This window comes from Heterodontus francisci, chromosome 16, assembly GCF_036365525.1.
Source record: "Heterodontus francisci isolate sHetFra1 chromosome 16, sHetFra1.hap1, whole genome shotgun sequence".
Taxonomy (NCBI): Eukaryota; Metazoa; Chordata; class Chondrichthyes; order Heterodontiformes; family Heterodontidae; genus Heterodontus; species Heterodontus francisci.
In genome coordinates this window covers 81,098,838-81,119,503 of record NC_090386.1, presented here as the reverse complement: position 1 = coordinate 81,119,503, position 20,666 = coordinate 81,098,838, and the positions used below count along the sequence as shown (strand labels likewise).

Below are 20,666 nucleotides of genomic sequence, written 5' to 3'. Positions count from 1 at the left end.
ATTTTGTGTAAATATTAAAAACATTAATTCCAGAGTGCACTAGCTTGTGTAACTGGAGAAGCTTTGTCCAATTTGGGAATGTAAGGACACGTGATTTAATGAGCACTGATGGTTACACTATTTGCTGTAAAATTTGTATTTCAATGTACAATCACATGAACATTTTGCATTTCATTTGCTGATAGAGCCAATGTTGTTTTTTGTCTTGCTGTTAAACAGCCAAATAGCTAAAATACAGATTGTACTGTGACAATCATCTGCTTGTTTTTACGAAACAAAAAACTTGAGATTTTAGTAATACTGAAATTTTTCGATGAAACTTGTTGTAATGTTATATGTTAAGTCTTTATCTTCTCATCATTATCTAAAAACACTAAACGTTGAGTAGATGTTTGTGCACCTGTTTAGTGGAGGCAATTGCTGTTTGAATTTAGTGACCAAAAGAAGTTGAAGTTGTTGTAAGTACAAGTGAGTTGAATTGTCTTGCCTGTACCAGAAATTTTATGTTGCCACTTAAAGTTGTTACATTTTAATTTTAAAAGGAATCTAATAAATTAATGAGTTAATTATATTTTTAATGTGCTGCTCGCATGCAAATATTCATGAAATGGTTCTGATGAAAGGTCACTGACCTAAAACGTTAACTTTGCTCCACTCTCCACAGATGCTGCCAGACCTGCTGAGTATTTCCTGCACTTTTTTGGTTTTAATTCATGGAATAGGTTTGTTTGATTACTTAATTAACCTTCTTGGCAAAACAAGACATCTGGTGATTCTGTCTCAAAATTATGAAGTGGTAATCCACTAGATTTCTATAAGGATGTCAGGCTGGATAAACCCTGCAAACAACACTGACTTTGTGGGGATTATCTTTACTTTTCATGGCAGTTATATTGTATGCCAGGTGACGTCCTAAATGTTTGTTTTGGTTCAAGCATGAATTCATAATGTGTGGCAGACCAGATCTTCCAGGTTGCAGTGGTAAAAGTTCAGAATGTTAATTTGGAGCAACAAAAAGACAGACACTCTGATTCTGGAAAATTGAAGATTGATAGGCTATTGAATTCCTTGCTCTGAGAAGTCCATTAGGTGTTGTAGAGTGATTTTTTTTTTATGGTACTGGACCTCCAAACATGGCAAGTTCTGAAATTGAATTCAATAAATCAAGCAATTTGTTGGGTGGCACTGGGAAGAACTGTCCACAAAAGCTGGTTTGTTATTTTAAAACCTAACTGCTTCATAAATGTCCTTTTATCAAAATGATTCTGCCACCTCTACCTGTTCTAGTTCCATATGATTAACTCACATTACCTCGGGGCAACTAGGAATGGGCAATGAATGCTGCTTTGCCAATGTTGCCCACCTGCAGAGACTAAATAAAACATTAGGAAGATCAAGCATTCTAAACAGGGGATATTTGTTCAATCTCCCAAATGTGAATAAATCAACATTGTGGGGAGGTTTACATTTACTTTTTCCTCTTTTAAAAAAAAAATGATGTCCTGAGCCATCTAACAATCTCTCCTTGCTTTGCTGAATAGAATGTTGCACTATGTCTTTGGTGGTTCTTCACCTGTCATTGCACACAGATTTCTGTTATCACTCACGCCCTGACAGAAAGCACTTGAAAACATAACTTCAGTTTGTTGTCTATCTTCAGAATATAATTGTATATAATCTTGTGCCACAGTGAGTTAATTCTAATCAGTTCTAAATAGTCTATGGCTGCTGTGTTCTTCTCTCTAATAAAAGTTCAGCTCTGTAATTCATTGTTCACATTTAGATTCTTAAGTCCCAGAATCATACTTGTTGCTTCTCTTTGAACTCTCCATTTTAAAGATATGGCACTCTGTACTGCACACTTATTCTATATATGGCCTCACCTATGATCTATACAAAGATGGAATTCTTGTTTCAGGTTACAACCAAGTGTGTGCATCTCAGTATTTGATGAGCCTTAAATCACAAAATGAACAAAAAATGTGTTGGCTAAATAGTGTCTGCTGTATTGTTAATCTTGCGATTGCAGCTTGGCATAGATGAGGCCTGTGTATTAATATAGCATTGTGTGCAAGCTGCCTTCCATAAAGAAATTATAACTACCATGATAAAGACAAGTATTATACTTTAACAGTACAAAATTGCTGTAAAACGTCTGTGTGTAAAATACTGTCATTTATATTCACCGTTTCTCACCTGATCATGCCAAAAACATTTGTTTGTAGTATTGTAGATTTGAGTTTGCAATAAAATTATTTAGAAAATCTATTACTTGTATATTCAGTTGGGTTAGGGTTTTTGCTGACCTGGTTTTGAACTGCACAGTCCAGTTTTTGAATGAGCTCCTGGAGGTTCACAAACCAAAGTCCAGATGCTAAATGCCTCAAAACAATTACTGCTAGTTTGCGTGATTGATAAAATAAAGGCGTGTTACCAACACATGCTGTTATTACTATGCAAATCAGCCAGCAAGTAGTAAATTGTTCTTGCAGATTTTAGAAAGGTCAATAAAAAAACTTACTTTTCTTTCTGTCCCTTTTTATCCTCTCTTAATCTTTCCCTTTATTTCTCTTCCTGTACTTGATTTGACGCTAATTCACATTTTTTCTGTTGTTTTTCTGTTACTTTCTCTATGCTTAAATCTCATTGGTTAATAGATACATTTGTTGGTCCTGTTGTTCACTGAGGTTCCAGATACCCCGTTACAAACATATGAACATACGAACATATGAATTAGGAGCAGAGGTAGGCCCCTCGAGCCTGCTCCGCCATTCAACATGATCATGGCTGATCTGATTGTAACCGCAACTCCACATTCCCACCTACCCCCAATAACCATTCACCCCCTTGCTTATCAAGAATCTATCTACCTCTGTCTTAAAAATATTCAAAGACTCTGCTTCCACTGCCCTTTTGAGGAAGAGAGTTCCAAAGCCTCATGACCCTCTGAGAGAAAAAATTTCTCCTCATCTCTGTCTTAAATGAACGACCTCTTATTTTTAAACAGTGACCCCTAGTTCTAGATTCTCCCACAAGAGGAAACATCCTTTCCACATCAACCCTGTCAAGACCCCTCAGAATCTTATACACCGTTACCAGCTGTCATGAAAATTTCTAAGTTGAAGGGAGCAGAAAAAAATGTCAAACTGGGCCCACTCCAGCAAGATCTGCTTGTTGTGAATCCCACAATTTTGGCCCTGCTTTTGTTTTTATGCATGATCTTGTGATGAAAATCTGAAACAGTGGGATTTACTTTATTTAAATTGAATCCTGTATTCTACTTTGATTTGAAAATTTTTGACCTAAGTCTTTTGTGACATTCAACTGTAAACTTCAGTTTCATAACAATTAAAATGGTTTATTATGGATAAACTTATGATATTCCTGCCCTTTTCCATTTGGGGGTTGGAGTTGTTGCAGCTATGTAAAAAGCTGGAATGCCAATATTGCACCATTGGGACTGAAGAGCTGCTTCACCCCACAGAATGTAATTTTGATTTGATTTGGTAAGTTTCCTTTACATTTTTTGTTTTTGTTCTGGTTCATTATTAGTGTGTCTTTGAGAAGGGGGGGGGGGTACTAACTACATTTTAATTGATATATCAAAGAACTGCCAATCATGGTCAACATAAAATACTTGGAATAGCAATATTGTGATAAAAAGGAATACAGAATGCTGATAACCCGAATTAAAAGCAGTAAACCTGGATCATTCAGTATGCTCCGTTCAGCTGCTGGGATTTGTGTACAATGTATCTGTGTAAATACTCTGATCCCCAGTATAGCGGAGTATGTAGCTGCCTTGTTGAGCGGCGTGTAGGTGTGGCCAGCGGATGCCCCGCCCCCTCCGTGGCATGTTATGGGTGTGGCCAGCAGCAGTCCCGCCCCCTCCGTGGCGAGTTATGGGTGTGGCCAGCAGCTGTCCCGCCCCCTCCTTGGTGGGTTATGGGTGTGACCAGCAGCTGTCCCACCATCTCAGTGGCGGGTCGTTTGTGGGTTTGGCCAGAGGTAGTCCCGCCCCTCAGTGTCAGTTGTGGGTGTGGCCAGCGGCTGCCCCGCCTCAGTGCCTATTTGTGGCTAGCGATGATCCCGCCCCCTCAGTGGCGGTTGTGGGTGTGACCAACGGTGTTCTCGCCCCCTCAGCGGCGGTTGTGGGTGTGGCCAGAGGTTGTCCCGCTCCCTCAGTTCCCGGTTGTAGTGAGTAGAAGCTGGTGAGTGTGGGAAAGTGCTACCAGGTTTGTTGTTTTTTGGCCTCGGGTTCGGGTTTGGAAGTCGCCGCCCTCCTCTCAGCTGTGAGGAGAAAGACCTGCGCTGCTGAATTCCGCTTGAGAACGAGAGGCCGCATGTGGATCCCCGAACTCACGTAATACCCCGCCCGTGTGGAGAGTGGCCTAAAAAGGGGAGGGGATTACAGGGAGGGATCACTGTATTGATTACTCTAGATACTCAGTTAATGTTGCCCAGGCTTTAGGAAAGTTCAAAACAATTCTGGAATATGATTTTAATTCTTAACAGTTTACTAGGAGAAAAAAAATTCTGCCCTGTGGGGGAGAACAAACATCTGCTTTTAAACTACTAGACCATATGAAAGGGGAAAGACCTGCATTTAAATAACTTCTTTCGGCACTTAACACAACTGCCCAGTGGCTACTTGTAACTGGAAGAAATTAAAATTGTACAGTCGAAGACTAGTTTTCCAGTATTGAACCTTTTTGTGGATATGAGTCTGTACAGCAGTAAATGTGAATGACCAAGTGATATTATTTGACAAATCCACTTGTCACCCATGCTTCTTGAAAATACTCAAAAACGTGAGTCTTAAAAAGTTGGTAAGTTATTGTTGAAAATGGTTAATCAACTATTTGATATAAAAAAGGTAGAAATGAGAAACAGCCATTTAGCCCTTCAACTTCACTGTTGTTTATACAATGTAGCTTGCTGGGTTTTTATTACATGTTTTTACATAGCACAATGTGCAGAGCTGGGGTGAGGCGAGATCAACCTTGATCACCTGAAATCCTGTGTCTGGTAGAGATGCCCTTAAGCAATGAATGGAGCTTACTTTTACAGTCTGATGCCTGGAATTCTTAGTGGTAATTACAATACTGTATTGTGTTTGTATCTGATAGAAGTAGCCTGTATGTGATATGTATTCAGAAGTTTTGTACCTGTGACTAAAGTGTGATGAATACATATACATTTGAGATTTCTGCTCATTTATCAGTGATGGGTTTAGAATTATGAAGTTCCTGTGTGCAAGCAGAAGAGTGGAATTAAACAAGGTGGCTTGTGAAGAAAAACTGATGGGCCGAATGACCTGTTTCTGTGCTGTAACTTGAAATGATCCGATATATTAAAATCCCTCCATGGCCTCGCCCCCTTCCTGTCTCTGTCAGATCCAGTCCTGCAACTCTCCCTGATCTCTGCATTCTTCTAATTCTGGCCTCCTACACATCGCTACTTTTCTTCGCTCCACCATTGGCAGCCGGGCCTTCAGCTCCCTAGGACCGACCCTCTAGAATTCACTCTTTAAACTTCTCTACCTCCCTCTTCCTTTTAAGATGCTCCTTAAAACCTAGCCCTGTGTCCAAGCTTTTGGTTATTTGTCTTAATATCTCCTTATGTGCTTTGTCAAATTTTATTTGATAATGCTCCCATGAAGTACTTTGTGATGTTTTACGATGTTAAAGGTGATATATAAATACAAGCTATTACTGATCTGTGTTTTTTTAAATTCCTGTTTGTCAGCCAACCATGTCCATAAGACAGATCTTGTCACTGGGGAAGTGGATTCCACTGCAGACTTCTGTAGAAGGTGTTTGGTTATGCCAACATGTGGCATGTAACCTGTTGTCATATTCTCCTGTCAACAACACTTTGGTACGAAATTTCACTACAAGTTGTTTAAGATATGCCAAGGCTCGAGGACTCCGGAAGAAAAAGGAGCTTTCTGAAAAGAAACTGGTAATATTAATCAGCCTTCATTCTTAAAATCTTTAAATGCCTTGATAAATTTGACAGATGTGCATTTAGAGTGATTGGAAAAGGAATTATTCGCCATGTAATGGCCCAAATTTTGTGGTTGTCAGCAAATGAACAGTGGTAGCCATTCATTAAACTTAATCTTGCCCACAGACTTCGTGTGGACTTTTACACTGGAAATTGCAGTTATTAGAGACACAGACAAAATAATGTGGTGTAACCAATCAAATTGAAGAATCCTTACTGAGACATGCAGAATCTAAAGCAGGAAATTTAAGGTAGAATAGTTAATCCAATGGCAAATCGTGTACAGAAAGCAAAATAAAGATAGTGAAAGAAAGATGGGATTAAGACAGAGAAATTAGAAAGAAAATGTTTTTTCAAAAGTTAAATTTAAAAAAAATCTCCAATAAGAAAAATGTGAAGGAATGAGACTCCACACTTATAAAAGGTAACCTTCAGTGCCAAAGAGGTTGTTTGGTAGTAATTAAGATTTATCACACTGCTAAATTTGAATGGAAAAGACCAAACTTTTTTCCTAATATGTTTATTGGGTATCTAGTAGGTAAGTCCTGCAACCTCATGGCCTTTCATGTAGTTGAATACCGAGTCTCTTGGTGAGGTACTGGTGTAGCTCAGCTTCAGGAGGAGCAGGGCAACTCGGACAGCAACATCCTGATTTCAGTGTTTAACTGCACAAACTGCAGATGCTGGAAGTTGCTGTCCAATTTACTCCTTAATAACGGTGAGTGCTGATAGCCTCACCAGTGTCAGTAGCAGGACAGGCGCTCCAATATTAGTGTCCTCTCTCAGGCCAACATCCCCAGTATTGAGACACTGGTCGTGGCTAGTCAGTTACATTGGGCAGGCCACATCGTCCATATGCCTGTCACAAGACTGCCAAAATAAGCTTTCTGCTCTGAGCTTCGTCACGGCAAGAGGATACCAGGAGGGCAGAGGAAACGCTACTAGGATGTCAAAAAGCCTCCCTGAAAAAATGTGACATTTCCACTGATTCATGGGAATGTCTTGCCCAAGACTGCCCAAAATAGAAGAGAAGCATCCGCGAAGGTGCCAGCCAGTTCAAACAAAGTCGACCTGCCCAGGCAGCGATCAAGTGCAAATAGCGGAAGGAGCATTCGGAAATTCAAGCATCCCGTTCAATCGCCTCACCAAACACCACCTGCCCCATCTGTGGCAGAGTGTGCGGATCCAGAATTGGACTATTCAGTCACCTAAGGACCCACAACCCTGGAGTGGAAAAAAGTCATCCTCGTTCCTGAGGGACTGCGTAAGAAAGACAAAAAGGAGGACCATTGTTATTACCGCAAAATTCGGGGCATTGTTTAAGGTTTCTGTGCCCACATCAAAGTGTAAGTGCCTACAATTCAGTAAATGTGAATACAGAAAGTTCAGTCACAAAAAGGGAAGACCATTACTGTAACTCTTCTGACGCCCTACGTCATTTTGACAATTTCCAGTTTCCTGGTCCCAACCGCCTCCTCTTCACTATGGACGTCCAATCGCTCTACACCTCCATCCCCCACCAGGATGGTTTGAGGGCTCTCCGCTTCTTCCTGGAACAGAGGCCCAACCAGTCCTCATACACCACCACCCTCCTCCGCCTGGCTGAACTTGTTCTCACATTGAACAACTTCTCCTTCAACTCCACGCACTTTCTTCAAGTAAAAGGTGTTGCTATAGGTACCCGCATGGGTCCTAGTTATGCCTGTGTTTTTGTGGGTTATGTCGAGCATTCTTTGTTCCAGTCCTACTCAGGCCCCCTCCCCCAACCCTTTTTCCGGTACATCGATGACTGAATTGGTGCCGTTTCCTGCTCCCGCCCCGAACTGGAAAACTTTATCAACTTTGCTTCCAATTTCCACCCTTCTCTCACCTTTACATGGTCCATCTCTGACACTTCCCTTCCTCGACTTCTCTGTCTCCATCTCTGGGGATAGGTTGTCTACTAATATCCATTATAAGCCCACCGACTCCCACAGCTACCTCGACTACACTTCTTCACACCCTACCTCCTGTAAGGACTCCATTCCATTCTCCCAGTTTCTCTGTCTCCGACGCATCTGCTCTGATGATGCAACCTTCCATGACGGTGCTTCTGATATGACCTTTTTCCTCAACCGAGGATTTCCCCCCACTGTGGTTGACAGGGCCCTCAACCGTGTCCGGCCCATTCCCCGCACCTCTACCCTCACCCCCTCCTTCCCAGAACCGTGACAGGGTTCCCCTTGTCCTCACTTTTCATCCCACCAGCCTCCATATCCAAAGGATCATCCTCCGCCATTTCCGCCACCTCCAGCGTGATGCCACTACCAGTCGCATCTTCCCCTCCCTTTCCTTGTCAGCATTCCGAAGGGATCGTTCCTTCCGCGACACTCTGGTCCACTCCTCCGTTACCCCCACCACCTCGTCCCCATCCCATGGCACCTTCCCCTGCAATCGCAGGAGGTGTAATACCTGCCCATTTACCTCCTCTCTCCTCACTATCCCAGGCCCCAAACACTCCTTTCAGGTGAAGCAGCGATTTACTTGTACTTCTTTCAATGTAGTATACTGTATTCGCTGCTCACAATGTGGTCTGCTCTACATTGGGGAAACCAAGCGCAGACTGGGTGACCGCTTTGCGGAACATCTCCGCTCCGTCCGCAAGCAGGACCCTGAGCTTCCGGTTGCTTGCCATTTCAACACTCCCCCCTGCTCTCATGCTCACATCTCTGTCCTGGGATTGCTGCAGTGTTCCAGTGAACATCAACGCAAGCTCGAGGAACAGCATCTCATCTACCGATTAGGCACACTACAGCCTGCCGGACTGAACATTGAGTTCAATAATTTCAGAGCATGACAGCCCCCCATTTTACTTTCATTTTTAGTTATTTTTTTCTTTTTTTTACATTCTTTTTTGCATTTTTTACAATCTTTTTTTTTGCATTTATTTCATTTCATCTTAGTTTGTTCAGTTTGCTTACCCACTTTTTTTTCAGGTTTGCACTTGCTGCTGTTCAATATTCAGTGTATTAACACCTAATCTGTACTAATGCTTTGTCTTTCAACACACCATTAACATATTGTTTGCCTTTGCTCCGTGACCTTTTGGTCAGCTATGTGGCCTGGTCCAATCTAGACCTCCTTTGTTGTCTCTTGCCCCACCCCCACCTCACTTGCTTATAACCTGTGACTTTTCTAATATTTGTCAGTTCCGAAGAAGGGTCACTGACCCGAAACGTTAACTCTGCTTCTCTTTCCACAGATGCTGCCAGACCTGCTGAGTGGTTCCAGCATTTCTTGTTTTTATTTCAGATTTCCAGCATCTGCAGTATTTTGTTTTTATTATATTACTGTAATTTTCTGTTGAGGTTATTTATCCATATGTTTAGACAGTTTTCTGCTCTTTAAGAAGGGTTTTTAAAAAAAATTGAGATTGTAAAATTGTTTGTAGCCCTAATTTTTTTTAATCATTTAGACCCGGTACTTTGTGGATCAGCGAAAAGTCACTGTGTTTGGAGGGAGAGGCGGTGATGGAACATGCACTTTCCACAGTGAGCCCCGCAAAGAGTTTGGAGGACCTGATGGTGGAAATGGAGGGGATGGAGGACATGTTATTTTAAAAGGTAGATTGCTGTACCAGTTGTCTGTGCTTCTTTTGTTTGGTACAGTTTATGGGTGTTGGTTGACCTCTAGTGTCCATTATTTATTCATGAGCCTTGATGGTGAGTGTCAGCAGGCTGTTTGGCTATGGGGGCATCATAACCAAGCCTGATCCTAATGTCCACACACCTGTCTGCAGGGGTCACTGTAGCAATAAAGAGCATGATTCTTGGTTGATTTTCCTCTCCTTCACTCTGGATATGCTGAGCTTTATTGAAGCTATTGATGTGACTTAAATTTGCTAATTCTACACATGAAACTGGTTGTTTGGCTCAGTTATTTACTGGATAAACTCCCAGCCTTTAGGAAGCTCCTGACAGTTGGTGTGTCTTTTAAGAGACTGTTTGTTCTTCATAATTCCATAGGACAATAATATCTTAACTAGCTTATTACTGCTTTTGAGTATTTTCATAAAACATTTAAAACAAAACTAACATCCAGTAACTGTAATGGTAAAGAACTAAGATTTAAAAGAAAAAAGGAACTTTAGAAACATAGAAAATAGGAGCAGGAGTAGGCTATTCGACCCTTCGGGCCTGCTTCGCCATTCAAAAAAGATCATGGCTGATCGTCTAATTCAGTACCCTGTTCCCAATTTCTCCCCATATCCCTTGATGCCTTTGGCATTAAGAAACATGTCTGTCTCCTTCTTGAATATATTTAATGACTTGGCCTCCACTGCCTTCTGCAGTAGAGAATTCCACAGGTTCACCACCTTCTGAGTGAAGAAATTTCTCCTCATCTCGGTTCTAAATGGCATAACCTGTATCCTGAGACTGTGACCCCTGGTTCTGGACTCCCCAACCATCGGGAACATCCTCCCTGCATCTAACCTGTCTAGTCCCGTTAGAATTTTATAGGTTTCTATGAGATCCCCTTTCTTTATGGATGAGCAGCGCAGGTTCCTATTTATTTTGCTTTATCTGTTTCAAGTTGTTTGTCAGAGTTTGTTGAGCAACTAACCATTATGTGTAAATTGTCATTGTGTCATCCACTGTATAGTCATTTTGTAAGAAAATTGCAGTCAATTAAGTATTCAAAAGAAAGTGTACGTATAGTGGAATATGTTTATGCTGTATGGGAAAGATCTTGTTCATGCTCTAAAGAATATAAAGAACATGAAACTTTCATGATCTTTGAAAGTTCCAAGGCACTGCACAGCTAATAAAGTATTTCTGCAGTGTATTTATTGTTATAATGTCAAGAAATGTGACAGCCAATTTGTGCACAGCAGGGTTCCACAAATAGTAGCGAGATTAACGACTAGGTAATCAGTTTTAGCAGGGTCAAGTTAGATACGTTTACATCATGACCCCGATATTCTCCTGTTGTAGCAAGCTATGGGAGAGACCAAATCTGACAACATACACTGACCGAGACTACAATAAAAGATGTAGACCTAGATATTTGTGCTCTTCAGGGCTTGAGATTTTTGCGCAACAAGTTATGATAATCCGTTTTAATTGATGTTAGTGAAGGCTAAATATTGGCCAGGATACTGGGAGAGCACTTTTGCTCTTCCTTGTATAGTGTTATGGGATCTTTACATCCACTGAGAGGGCAGACAGGGCGTCAGTTTAATGGAGGTCGGCCATATTCTAAATGCCAGGTAATTGTAGATTAGTCAAAAATCTATTCATTTAGAAATTCTTGCTTTTTAAAAAAAAAACTCCTTTTTGCATATATAAACTTTCTAGTCCAAAAGTTAGAAATCATAGAAAATAAGTTAGAAGGATTCCTTGTTAGAGATTTCAGTACACTGTAAAAATTGTAATAAAAAGGCAAAATGCTGTGGAGTCTGGAGGTCTGAAAAAAAAACAGAAAATGCTGGAAATACTTTTTTTTATTCTCCACAGATACTGCCTGACCACCTGAGTATTTCCAGCATTTCTGTTTTTGTTTGTGTAAAGATTGTAAACTTGTTTTTAGTTTTTTTTTATGTTATCATAGCTACTTTTGGATAATTCAAAAAAAATCTATGGCCGTATTTCCAGAATAAAATGGGCCAAAGAAGTGGTTGTTTAGTTTGTTTTATTTGTTGAATAATAATGGTTTCCACAGTGACAAAACTTCACAGCATAGCGTCCTATTAGTGTTGTTTTGGTCATGTAGATCAAAAGGCAGCAGGGTTCTTGTGTTATATGAGGTGTGCATCCCACCGGAGGGGAATGTGTCATTGTTTTATTCTCACTGCTGTGATGGTGACGGTGAAATTAACTGATAGCTATAAACTAAAGCAAAAGCTTAAGTGTTTTCCTGAATTGTTAGAATTAAATCTGAGTCCCCAAATGATTTTTTTCTGTTTGATAAATTTTGTTCTTTTGTAATTTCAAGTAATTTTGATTTTTCAGTTGCTCGAAAAATAAAATCACTGTCAGCCATTGTATCACTTTATCGTGGCAATGATGGGGAATCTGGAGGAAGTAAAAATTGTTACGGAAAAAATGCAGCTCACTCTTCCGTAATGGTGAGTAGCCAACATTTTTCCATGTGTTATACTTTTGTGGTTTTATTGGCTAAATTAAATTGTGGTTATGCCCTTAGGTGCCTCTTGGTACTGTGGTCAAGAAAGATGGGAGGATAGTTGCTGATCTCTCATCTCATGGAGAGGAATATGTAGCAGCGTATGGTGGGCTTGGCGGCAAGGGCAACCGTTTCTTTCTGTCCAATGAGAATCGAGCACCGATGACGGCAACCCCAGGACAGCCTGGTCAGCAGCGCGTCTTGCAGCTGGAGCTCAGGACCATGGCTCATGCTGGGATGGTATGTAAAGATGAAAGTTACTTTCCTTTGTCAATTTTCAACAGTGTAGAACAATGCCTTCACTGAAGGTACCTCAGTCAACTATACAAAGCAACACTTTGTGCAACTTGGTTTCATGTTTGAAGTGGTGGATATTTGACACGTGTGCCTGATTTCTCATTCAAATTATTCATTATGACAAAGTCTGACTGAACTTTTGCCTAACTAGTAAAAGACCCAAGATTTAAAATAAAACTATTTTCACCCTGCGTTATGTTATCCAAAACATTCTTTTTAATGAAGTCTGAAGGGATTACAACTTCCATTCTACATGATTTGCCTATGAATCATTGCATTTGCACCTGAACTGTTAACTTGAATAACTTTTTCAACACTGATGTGTTTTAAGAGGTTTTAGGTTTAATGGAGACAAGAACCTTGTTTTGAATTGCAGATAAATGGAACTTTAAAAATTGCCTCTTTTGAGTTTTCCTTCATCACCATCCCTCGCTGAGAGAACAGGATGAAGTCCTGCCCCGAGGCCTTAGCTGCCTGCTAGGAAATGAACACGAGCAGCCTGTGGCTTATTTTGCCTCCTCCCTGTGCCCCCCTTCATCGTTTCTCCTGTGGTGAGCTGCTGATGTCAGGGTTGACTAAATAAAACTTGCTATTCCTCAAAAAAACAATATTATCGATCAATTTTGTTTCTGGGCTACGTACATTCTAGATATTCAAAGTGAAAGCCATTGTGAGATCAGCCCATTGAGTAACTTATAATGACTTGGCTCTTAACATACTTCACTGTGGAATAAAGTAATGAAAGAACATGCATTTATATAGCACCTATTGCGACCTAATGCGCATTACAGCCAATGGAATACAAGTGCACCTGTTATAAGGAAACAACAAGTTTCCACAACTAGCATTGAGATCAAAGATGAGAATTTTTTTTTTCAAAAGTGATATTGGTTGTGATCAAGTGGTTGAAAGAATTGAGTATACTCTTGAGGTATCTGTTTGAAATCATAGGGATCATCATCATTTAGAAATATTTGCACCTGTAGTGTCAGCATAGTACAGAAGTAGCCTAGCTAGTCAGATGATGTGGTTGGCATGGCACCAACACCAACAGGAGGGGAGCCGTCTGATTCATAGTGGTAGTTTTGATTGACAGCTTGGCAAGCCAATCCTCAGCACCAACAACTGAGGGAGAAGCAGCAATTAAGCTTTTGACTTCCTCTTTCTCTGTCTGTGGAATGCAGAGAGTTGAAGTGGAACAACAAAAGAGACAGAAGGATCTAGTTTTCCTTACAACCAGACAAGGGCTGTCAGAAACTCTAGCCTGAAGCATTAACGTCTGTGGCCTGTAATTCTTTTTGATGTTACGAGGAATGATGGGAAATAGGTAAAACTCGCTGTGCAAACAGTAATCTGGCTGTTCACATATTCCATACAAAATAAACTTGTTTGTTGGTTTGTGATTGTCCTCATCACACGAGAGTGCTCAGCGGTCTGCCTTACAGAAAATAGGAGAAATTAATATGGGAGCATGTCCGAGATCAGCATACTCAGTGCACGCAATCAGGGACCTTGGAGTGAATGAAAGGAGTAACAATATCATATAACTAGATTTTGGGCAACCAAGGTATACTTGGATCATAGGGGATATGAGGTCTGCTAAGCAAAAGACCTTGAAACAAAGAATATCTAGTGCACACCCCAGATTTGTGTCACTTGCATACCAACTTGACACCTAACATCTGCCTTAATCACAAAATGTTAATTCTGATCTAATAGCCCCCGGTTCTCTCTTGAAAAGTCAGACCTTGATTTTAAATAGTCCAGCCTTTAGGAATAACAATAGTGTTTCCTACCTCAGTGGCGGGCTTGCATATGTTAACATATTACAAGCCTTGGCTGTATTGCTTAACCATCTGATGAGGGACTGCTCCTTGCACTTCATGTTAAGTGCAACCAGGTTTGTATTCTGTCCCAGAGATCAGCCAATCGAAAATTTCTCAATACTGGCATACTATAAATTCTCATAAAAGGGATGCAATGTAGGGATTCTTATGATCTTATTCACAATGATTGGGTCTACTAAAGGTGTAAACCAGCAACTGAACATGAAACTTTATGATCTTTAGCTTACCACTGCATCAGGTGGTGCCTTTACCCAACAGGCGATCAGAAAATTTCCTTGCTGATCCTGAATCTAATGAAATAAGAAAGTGGAAGTGAAAGTTTTTACCAAGGCTGCTATGTTTTCAACATATCACTGCGGCAAAATTTTTTTGGGTTAATTTTCTCAATAGTTATTAAAGTCATTGGCAGTTGATATCTGTGAATGCTTTTTAATACTTTTTTTTTTTACTATGGCTGCAATGCATTTATTTTGGGCCAGCAACACTTGACAAGAAAACTAAATGTTATTTCCTATTGTGGTAAGGTTGGTTTTCCCAATGCTGGCAAATCTTCTCTTCTGCGAGCAATCTCAAATGCCCGGCCAGCCGTAGCTGATTATCCATTTACTACATTAAATCCTCATGTTGGTGTGATACAGTATCAAGACTTTGAACAGATTGCAGGTAAACCATGTTTCTACAAGTGTATTTTTAAACTGCTTATTTGTTGCTTTAAATAATGGTTTAGAATTGCTGCTATCTTGAACGTTTAATATACATTTTCCTCTTCTTAACAAGTAAGTCTGATAGTTGCCAGAATCCATGGGGAGGAGTGCTTCAGATTTTGGATCCCGTTTATTTTTCACCCAAATCTGCTCTGCTGTATTCTTGAATGCTGAACTGCTTTGTGGGGTTTATTTCCACGAATACCAGTTATTGTTTTGTAACTTGCCCAAATGACCATCTACGAGTTTGAATTTTGTTCAGTTTCAAACATCAGCCTTTGTTCCAAGGTGGAACCTTGTTAAATGCTCTTCTTCTCACCGGTTCTGTTCACCACCATCCCTCCCTGCCTTTGCCCTTCTACTACTGGGGCAGATTTTGGTCTGGGCCCTTTTTGACAGCGTGCAGCCGAACTAAGAGGTCCAAGGAGCACCAGGAACTGGTTCTTGTGCCTCATGGACACATTTTGGATGAACTGCTGGCAGCTATTTTCTTGATTTTAATAAGAACACTTCAGTTTGGTTCATTCCGTCTACAGTACCAAAATTACTCTTGTCAAAGTACTAACGATGTCCTTTGTGCTTGCAACTAGAGCCGACTTTCCTTATACTCTTCAACTACTCAGGTGTTCATTGGCCAACTGTCCATTCTCCTCCATTGTTCCTTTTCTGGAAAATTTCCCATGGCTGTTCAAGTCTTAGCAAAAGGTCCCAAGGCACTTCTTGAGTGTAATCAGAAAAAATATAGGCCCTGGATGAAAGACAGAGACATTAGGAGAGGCAAGGTGACCAAACACTTGGTCAAGATGTAGGTTTTAAGCACTGTAATGAAATGAGCAGCAAAGGGGTTTAGGGCCGAAGGCATGGCTGCCAGTGGTGGGGTGAAGAAAGTGGACAATGCACAAGTGCATTTACAAATTTACAACTTAAAGATCTTCCTGTTAAAAATAATAAGTAGCTTTCGATGTTGGTATATGCCTTTTAGAGCTTTGAACCAGAAATGCCTCCAACAAATTCAAAATTCAGTAGCTCTATGCCATTAACTATTGTATTTAAATACAGAACGGAACAGAATTGTTTATAAGCAGTTTATACATTGCAATCTAATCTGAAGAGGATGCTACTGTGCATTTAAAGATGTTTTTTCTTTCTGTAGTTGCAGATATCCCTGGAATCATCAGAGGTGCTCACAGAAACAAAGGCCTGGGAGTTTCCTTTTTGAGACACATTGAACGCTGCCGCTTTCTGCTGTTTGTGCTTGATCTGTCAACACCAGAGCCCTGGCAGCAGCTGGAAGATTTAAAATATGAACTGGAGCAGTATGAGCGAAGATTGTCAGAGAGACCATTTTGTGTCATTGGGAACAAGATAGACCTTCCAGAGTCCAAAACCAATCTTCCTCTACTTCAGGAAAAATTAAGACAGTGTGTAATAATCCCAGTGTCTGCTCTAACTGGTGCAAATGTTGAAGAACTTTTAATGCAACTCAGGGAACTTTATGATGGATACCTGGAGAGTGCACAAATTGAAAGTTGCATGCCAGTCAAGTGGTAAAATTAAATAGAAACAGACATCTGACTTAAATTATAATACTTGTCAAAAACAAATGTGTGATTCCTTTGTTTTTAATATGAAGTGTTGAAGTCTTTAAGGTCCTTTGTATGCTATTTCTCTTCAGGAATGCATATTATCTCCAAGATTGGGAATAGTACTGATGTATTCACATGCAAAATGGGTAGATTTCTTTCTGAAAATAATCTTTTAGAATACAGTATATGAATAATTTGAAGCATGACATTTAGCAAATGAAGCATGATTGGGAGGAACAGTTGACTTTGGGCCTATGCTTCACAAAGCTTTCCACCATTTTGGGATTGGGTGGGGCGGGGGGTTCCTTACCTCACGCCTGGCTCTGTTGTAGACTAATTGATAGCGATTGATTGCAATGATTAGTCAACAACTGCATTATTGTTGCAACACGATGGTCAGTGAACTAGATGAACCTTGGTCTTTTTGCGTAGAGCAATTCTTGTGTTCCTTTGTGACTGACGGGTATTGCAAATAATTTGTGTTTTATCATGTGTTTGGTTTTATATTGTCTCAACGCGCCTCTCAAACAGCATCATGTACAATGAATTACTTTGAAATGCAGTCATTGTTATATAGCAGGGTTGTTCAACATATGGCCGTGGGCCAGAATCCGGCCTGCCAATCCTGTATCACTGACAGCAGGCTGCCTGGGCGGGGTGAGATGATTGGCGGTTCACCGCCCAGGCGCGCTGGGATCGGCCAGCCCTGCTGTTTTCGGGTGGTTCAGGGAGTGAGCAAGTGAATAAGAATGGCTGCTGCAGGGTAGAGGGAGTGAGAGGCCGAGGGGAGAGCACACAGACAGAGAAGTGGGGCACAGCGGCGCTGAGGGAGCGCACAGAGAAAATCAGACAGCCCTTTAAACCAGCACCAACCAAGGGAGAGAGAGATAGACACTGAGGAGAGGGGGAGAGAGAGAGAGACACACACACAGGGAAGACGAGTGAGCTAGACGGACACAGAGGGGAGTCGGGTGAGCTGGACGGACACAGAGGGCAGGCGAGCGAGCTAGACACAGAATATGGAGAGGGGGGGAGAGAATGAGATCAAGATCGCTTAGCATTGTTACGTCAAGTGTAGGGCAGACATTGACTACTTGTGCCAGCAAAAACAATGCCAGGTATCTCACTAAATCAGTGTTCAACATAGTGACGAGAAAGTAAGTTATTTGTCTTCTCATTTAAAGCCTGTTCACAAAAATGCACATTTTTTGTTGTTTTCATTTATAGTAAGAAACATTTCTAATACCTTTATCTTCCTGAAACTTTCTCACCGGCCCCCTATGTAGGACAAAAATTGTAATGTGCCCACCCCCCCCCCCCCCCCCCCCCCATGCAAACAGGTTGGACACCCTTGTTCTATAGGCAAACATGGCAGTCATCTTTTGTACAGCAATTTACCACATGCAGCAATGAGATTAATGAGCATTTAATGTGTTTTAATTTTAGTTGAGAATTATGGAAATTTGACTGTTCCATTTTATCCACCTGACAAGCCAGCTTTTAGACAATTCAGGAATGGACTGATAGTTATTTTAACTTCTGTCCCTGAAGTGATGTTTTTTTTGGTTGAAATGTAATGTCAATTCTTTAGTGTACATTCTTTATTTGTAAATATAAGTTGTTGTGATCTGTCAGAGACCAGCAGTGGTAGTCTGAGTTCCAGCCAGGCAATACCCAGTTTACAAAGCTTGAGTGGAACTCCAGTTTTCTTACCCAGGAGAGAGATCTGTCCATGCACATGTACTTGAAATTGATATTGAATAGATGTAGAAGTGTGTACAGCCTAAACATTTATCTATAGGTTATTTTTAAAAGAAAATATCCAAGAGATCCAAGGAATCCCTGAAATAGTTTTAAAATGTATTTAGGCACTGCACTGGAGTCATGCTGCATGTGGTGTCAAACCCAAGCAAAGTGTAAAGACCTACTCTAGGGAGTCTCACATCGCTTCTCATGAGTCATATTGGGGACTGACTCAGAATTTGTTTTGGATCTTTAGCATTGCTGCAAATGGCAAAGGAGTTTATAGTATCTATAAATAGGAAAATGGACAATGTTTTAAGGCTTTTATTTCCAGTTAAAACAGGTTAAATAAATTGTACCAATCCAATATGATGCAAAGATAAAGGAAGTCCAGAAAATTAAGAAAACCTTGATGAACAATTGGATCAAAAGCATTAATGAGCTTTTCAAAATTGAAAGCTTATTGGAATCAGAATTTTCAAGCACTGAAGGAAGCCATTTGGCCCATCATGCCTGTGTTGGCTCTTTGAAAAAGCTATCCAATTAATCCCATTTCCTCACTGTTTCCACATAGCCCCTTGCAAATTTTTCCTTTTCAAGAATATCTGACTTCCTTCTGAAAGTTACTATTGAACCTACATCCACCACCCTTTCAGCCAGTGCATGCCAGATCATATAACCCGCTGTGTTTTAAGAACAAAATCCCCTCATCTCTCCCTAGTTCTGTCTATTAAACCTGTTCTCTGGTTACTGAACCACCCAGTCAGTGGAAGCAGTTTCTCCTTATTTACTCTCAAAACCTCTCATCATTTAGAACACTTCTCTTAAAACTCTACTTAGCCTTCTCTGTTATAAGATCAATGAGACTAGTAGCTTCTCTAATCTCAACACATAACTGAAGTCCCTCAGCCCTGGTATAATTTGGTAAATTTCTTTGTACCCTCTCCAATGCCTTGAGATCCTTCCTAAATCATGGTGCCAGAATTGAGCACAGTACTCCAGCTGAGACCTAACCAGTGATTTTATAAAGGTTTAGTATAACTTACTTGCTTTTGTACTCTATACCTCTATTTATAAAGCCAAGGAAACCATATGCATTCTTTTAAACAGCCTTTATCATCTTGTCCTGCCACCTTCAAAGATTTGTGTATATGAACCTCCAGATCTCCCTGCACGCCCTCTAAAATGTACAATTTATTTTATGTTGCTTCACCACGTTCTCCCAAAAGGCACCTTCTCACACCTTTGCATTTAGTTTTATCTGTCATGTATCTGACCATTTTATCAGTCTGTCCTTCATCTTGAAGTCTGCTAATATCTTCCCCACCGTTTACTACATTTCCAAGTTTTGGGTCAAATTTGAAATTGTGCCTTTTATACACAAGTCTAGGTCATTAATATATATCTAAAAGAGCAGAGGTCCTAATACTGATCAAGAAATAACCATTTACTATAGTGCAGTTGGTAGCACTCTCATGTTCAAGTCCCATTCCAGAGACTCGGACATAAAAATCTAGTCTGACGCTCCAGTGCAGTTCTGAGGGAGTGTTGCACTGTCAGAGGTGCCGTCTTTCAGATGTTGAATTCAGGCCCCATGTGCTCTTTCATGTGAACGTAAAATATTGCATAGCACTATTTCAAAGAAGAACAGGAGAATTCTCCGTGATGTCCTGGTCAATATTTATCCCTCAATCAACATCATTAAAAACTGATACCTGGTCATTATCACTGCTGGTTGTGGGAGCTTGCTGTATGCAAATTGTTTGCCACGTTTTCTACATTACAACAGGAACTAGACTTTCAAAGTACTTCATTAGCTGTAAAGCACGTTTGGGATGCCCTGAGGTCATGAAAGGTGCTATTTAAATGCAAGTTTTTTAAAATTAAAAAATTAACCTCTGCTTTCTGTTAATCATTTCTGTATACCTGCTGCTGCTGACTCTTTAATTCAATAGGTTTTAATTTAGAAAGGCCAAGGCCCATCATGCAAGGACACAAACAAGGTTGGAAAACAAATCTAGAGCAGTCAAAATAAATAATTAAGTACTGGGTGAAGCCATGAGTGTAAAAGACCTTTACAAACACAATGCAATGATGTGAGTAATTTTGAATGAGACAATAGACATTTGCACCCTTTCTCCAGAAGTGTAATCTCATTGGATTTACATTTCATGAAAATACATAGCAATTTTTAAAAAATTGTATGGGTGTATATGAAAAGATTTAAAATACCATATAAATTATCTGCATTGTTACGACTTAATGGGATCCTTTGTCACATAAAAACACTCATACATATTTATGAGCTTCTGTTTTTC

At 40.4% G+C, this 20,666-nt stretch overlaps 1 protein-coding gene across 7 annotated transcripts; it reads left to right on the top strand.

Moving 5' to 3' along the window:
- The first annotated feature begins 4,142 nt into the window (after positions 1 to 4,142).
- On the top strand, positions 4,143 to 20,249 carry mtg2 (mitochondrial ribosome-associated GTPase 2). 7 transcript variants are annotated; one of them, XM_068048449.1, is made up of 8 exons: positions 4,161 to 4,363; positions 4,968 to 5,093; positions 5,749 to 5,964; positions 9,464 to 9,611; positions 12,000 to 12,115; positions 12,193 to 12,411; positions 14,840 to 14,978; positions 16,173 to 20,249. In XM_068048449.1, exons 3-8 carry the CDS (start codon positions 5,755 to 5,757, stop codon positions 16,568 to 16,570), a joined length of 1,230 nt encoding a protein of 409 aa, XP_067904550.1. In that variant the 5' UTR covers positions 4,161 to 4,363; positions 4,968 to 5,093; positions 5,749 to 5,754; the 3' UTR covers positions 16,571 to 20,249. The 7 variants fall into 7 exon arrangements, with proteins under 7 accessions (XP_067904552.1, XP_067904550.1, XP_067904549.1 ...); XM_068048448.1 differs by having other exon boundaries at positions 4,161 to 4,829; XM_068048452.1 differs by having other exon boundaries at positions 4,193 to 4,211.
- Positions 20,250 to 20,666: the final 417 nt, after the last annotated feature.

Coding starts and splice junctions, on each gene's coding strand:
- mtg2 (XM_068048451.1), top strand. CDS start 5,755: ATGTCCATAAGACAGATCTTGTCACTGGGGAAGTGGATTCCACTGCAG. Junction 12,116..12,192: donor CAGCTCACTCTTCCGTAATG/GTGAGTAGCCAA, acceptor TTATGCCCTTAG/GTGCCTCTTGGTACTGTGGT. Junction 12,412..14,839: donor CCATGGCTCATGCTGGGATG/GTATGTAAAGAT, acceptor TATTGTGGTAAG/GTTGGTTTTCCCAATGCTGG.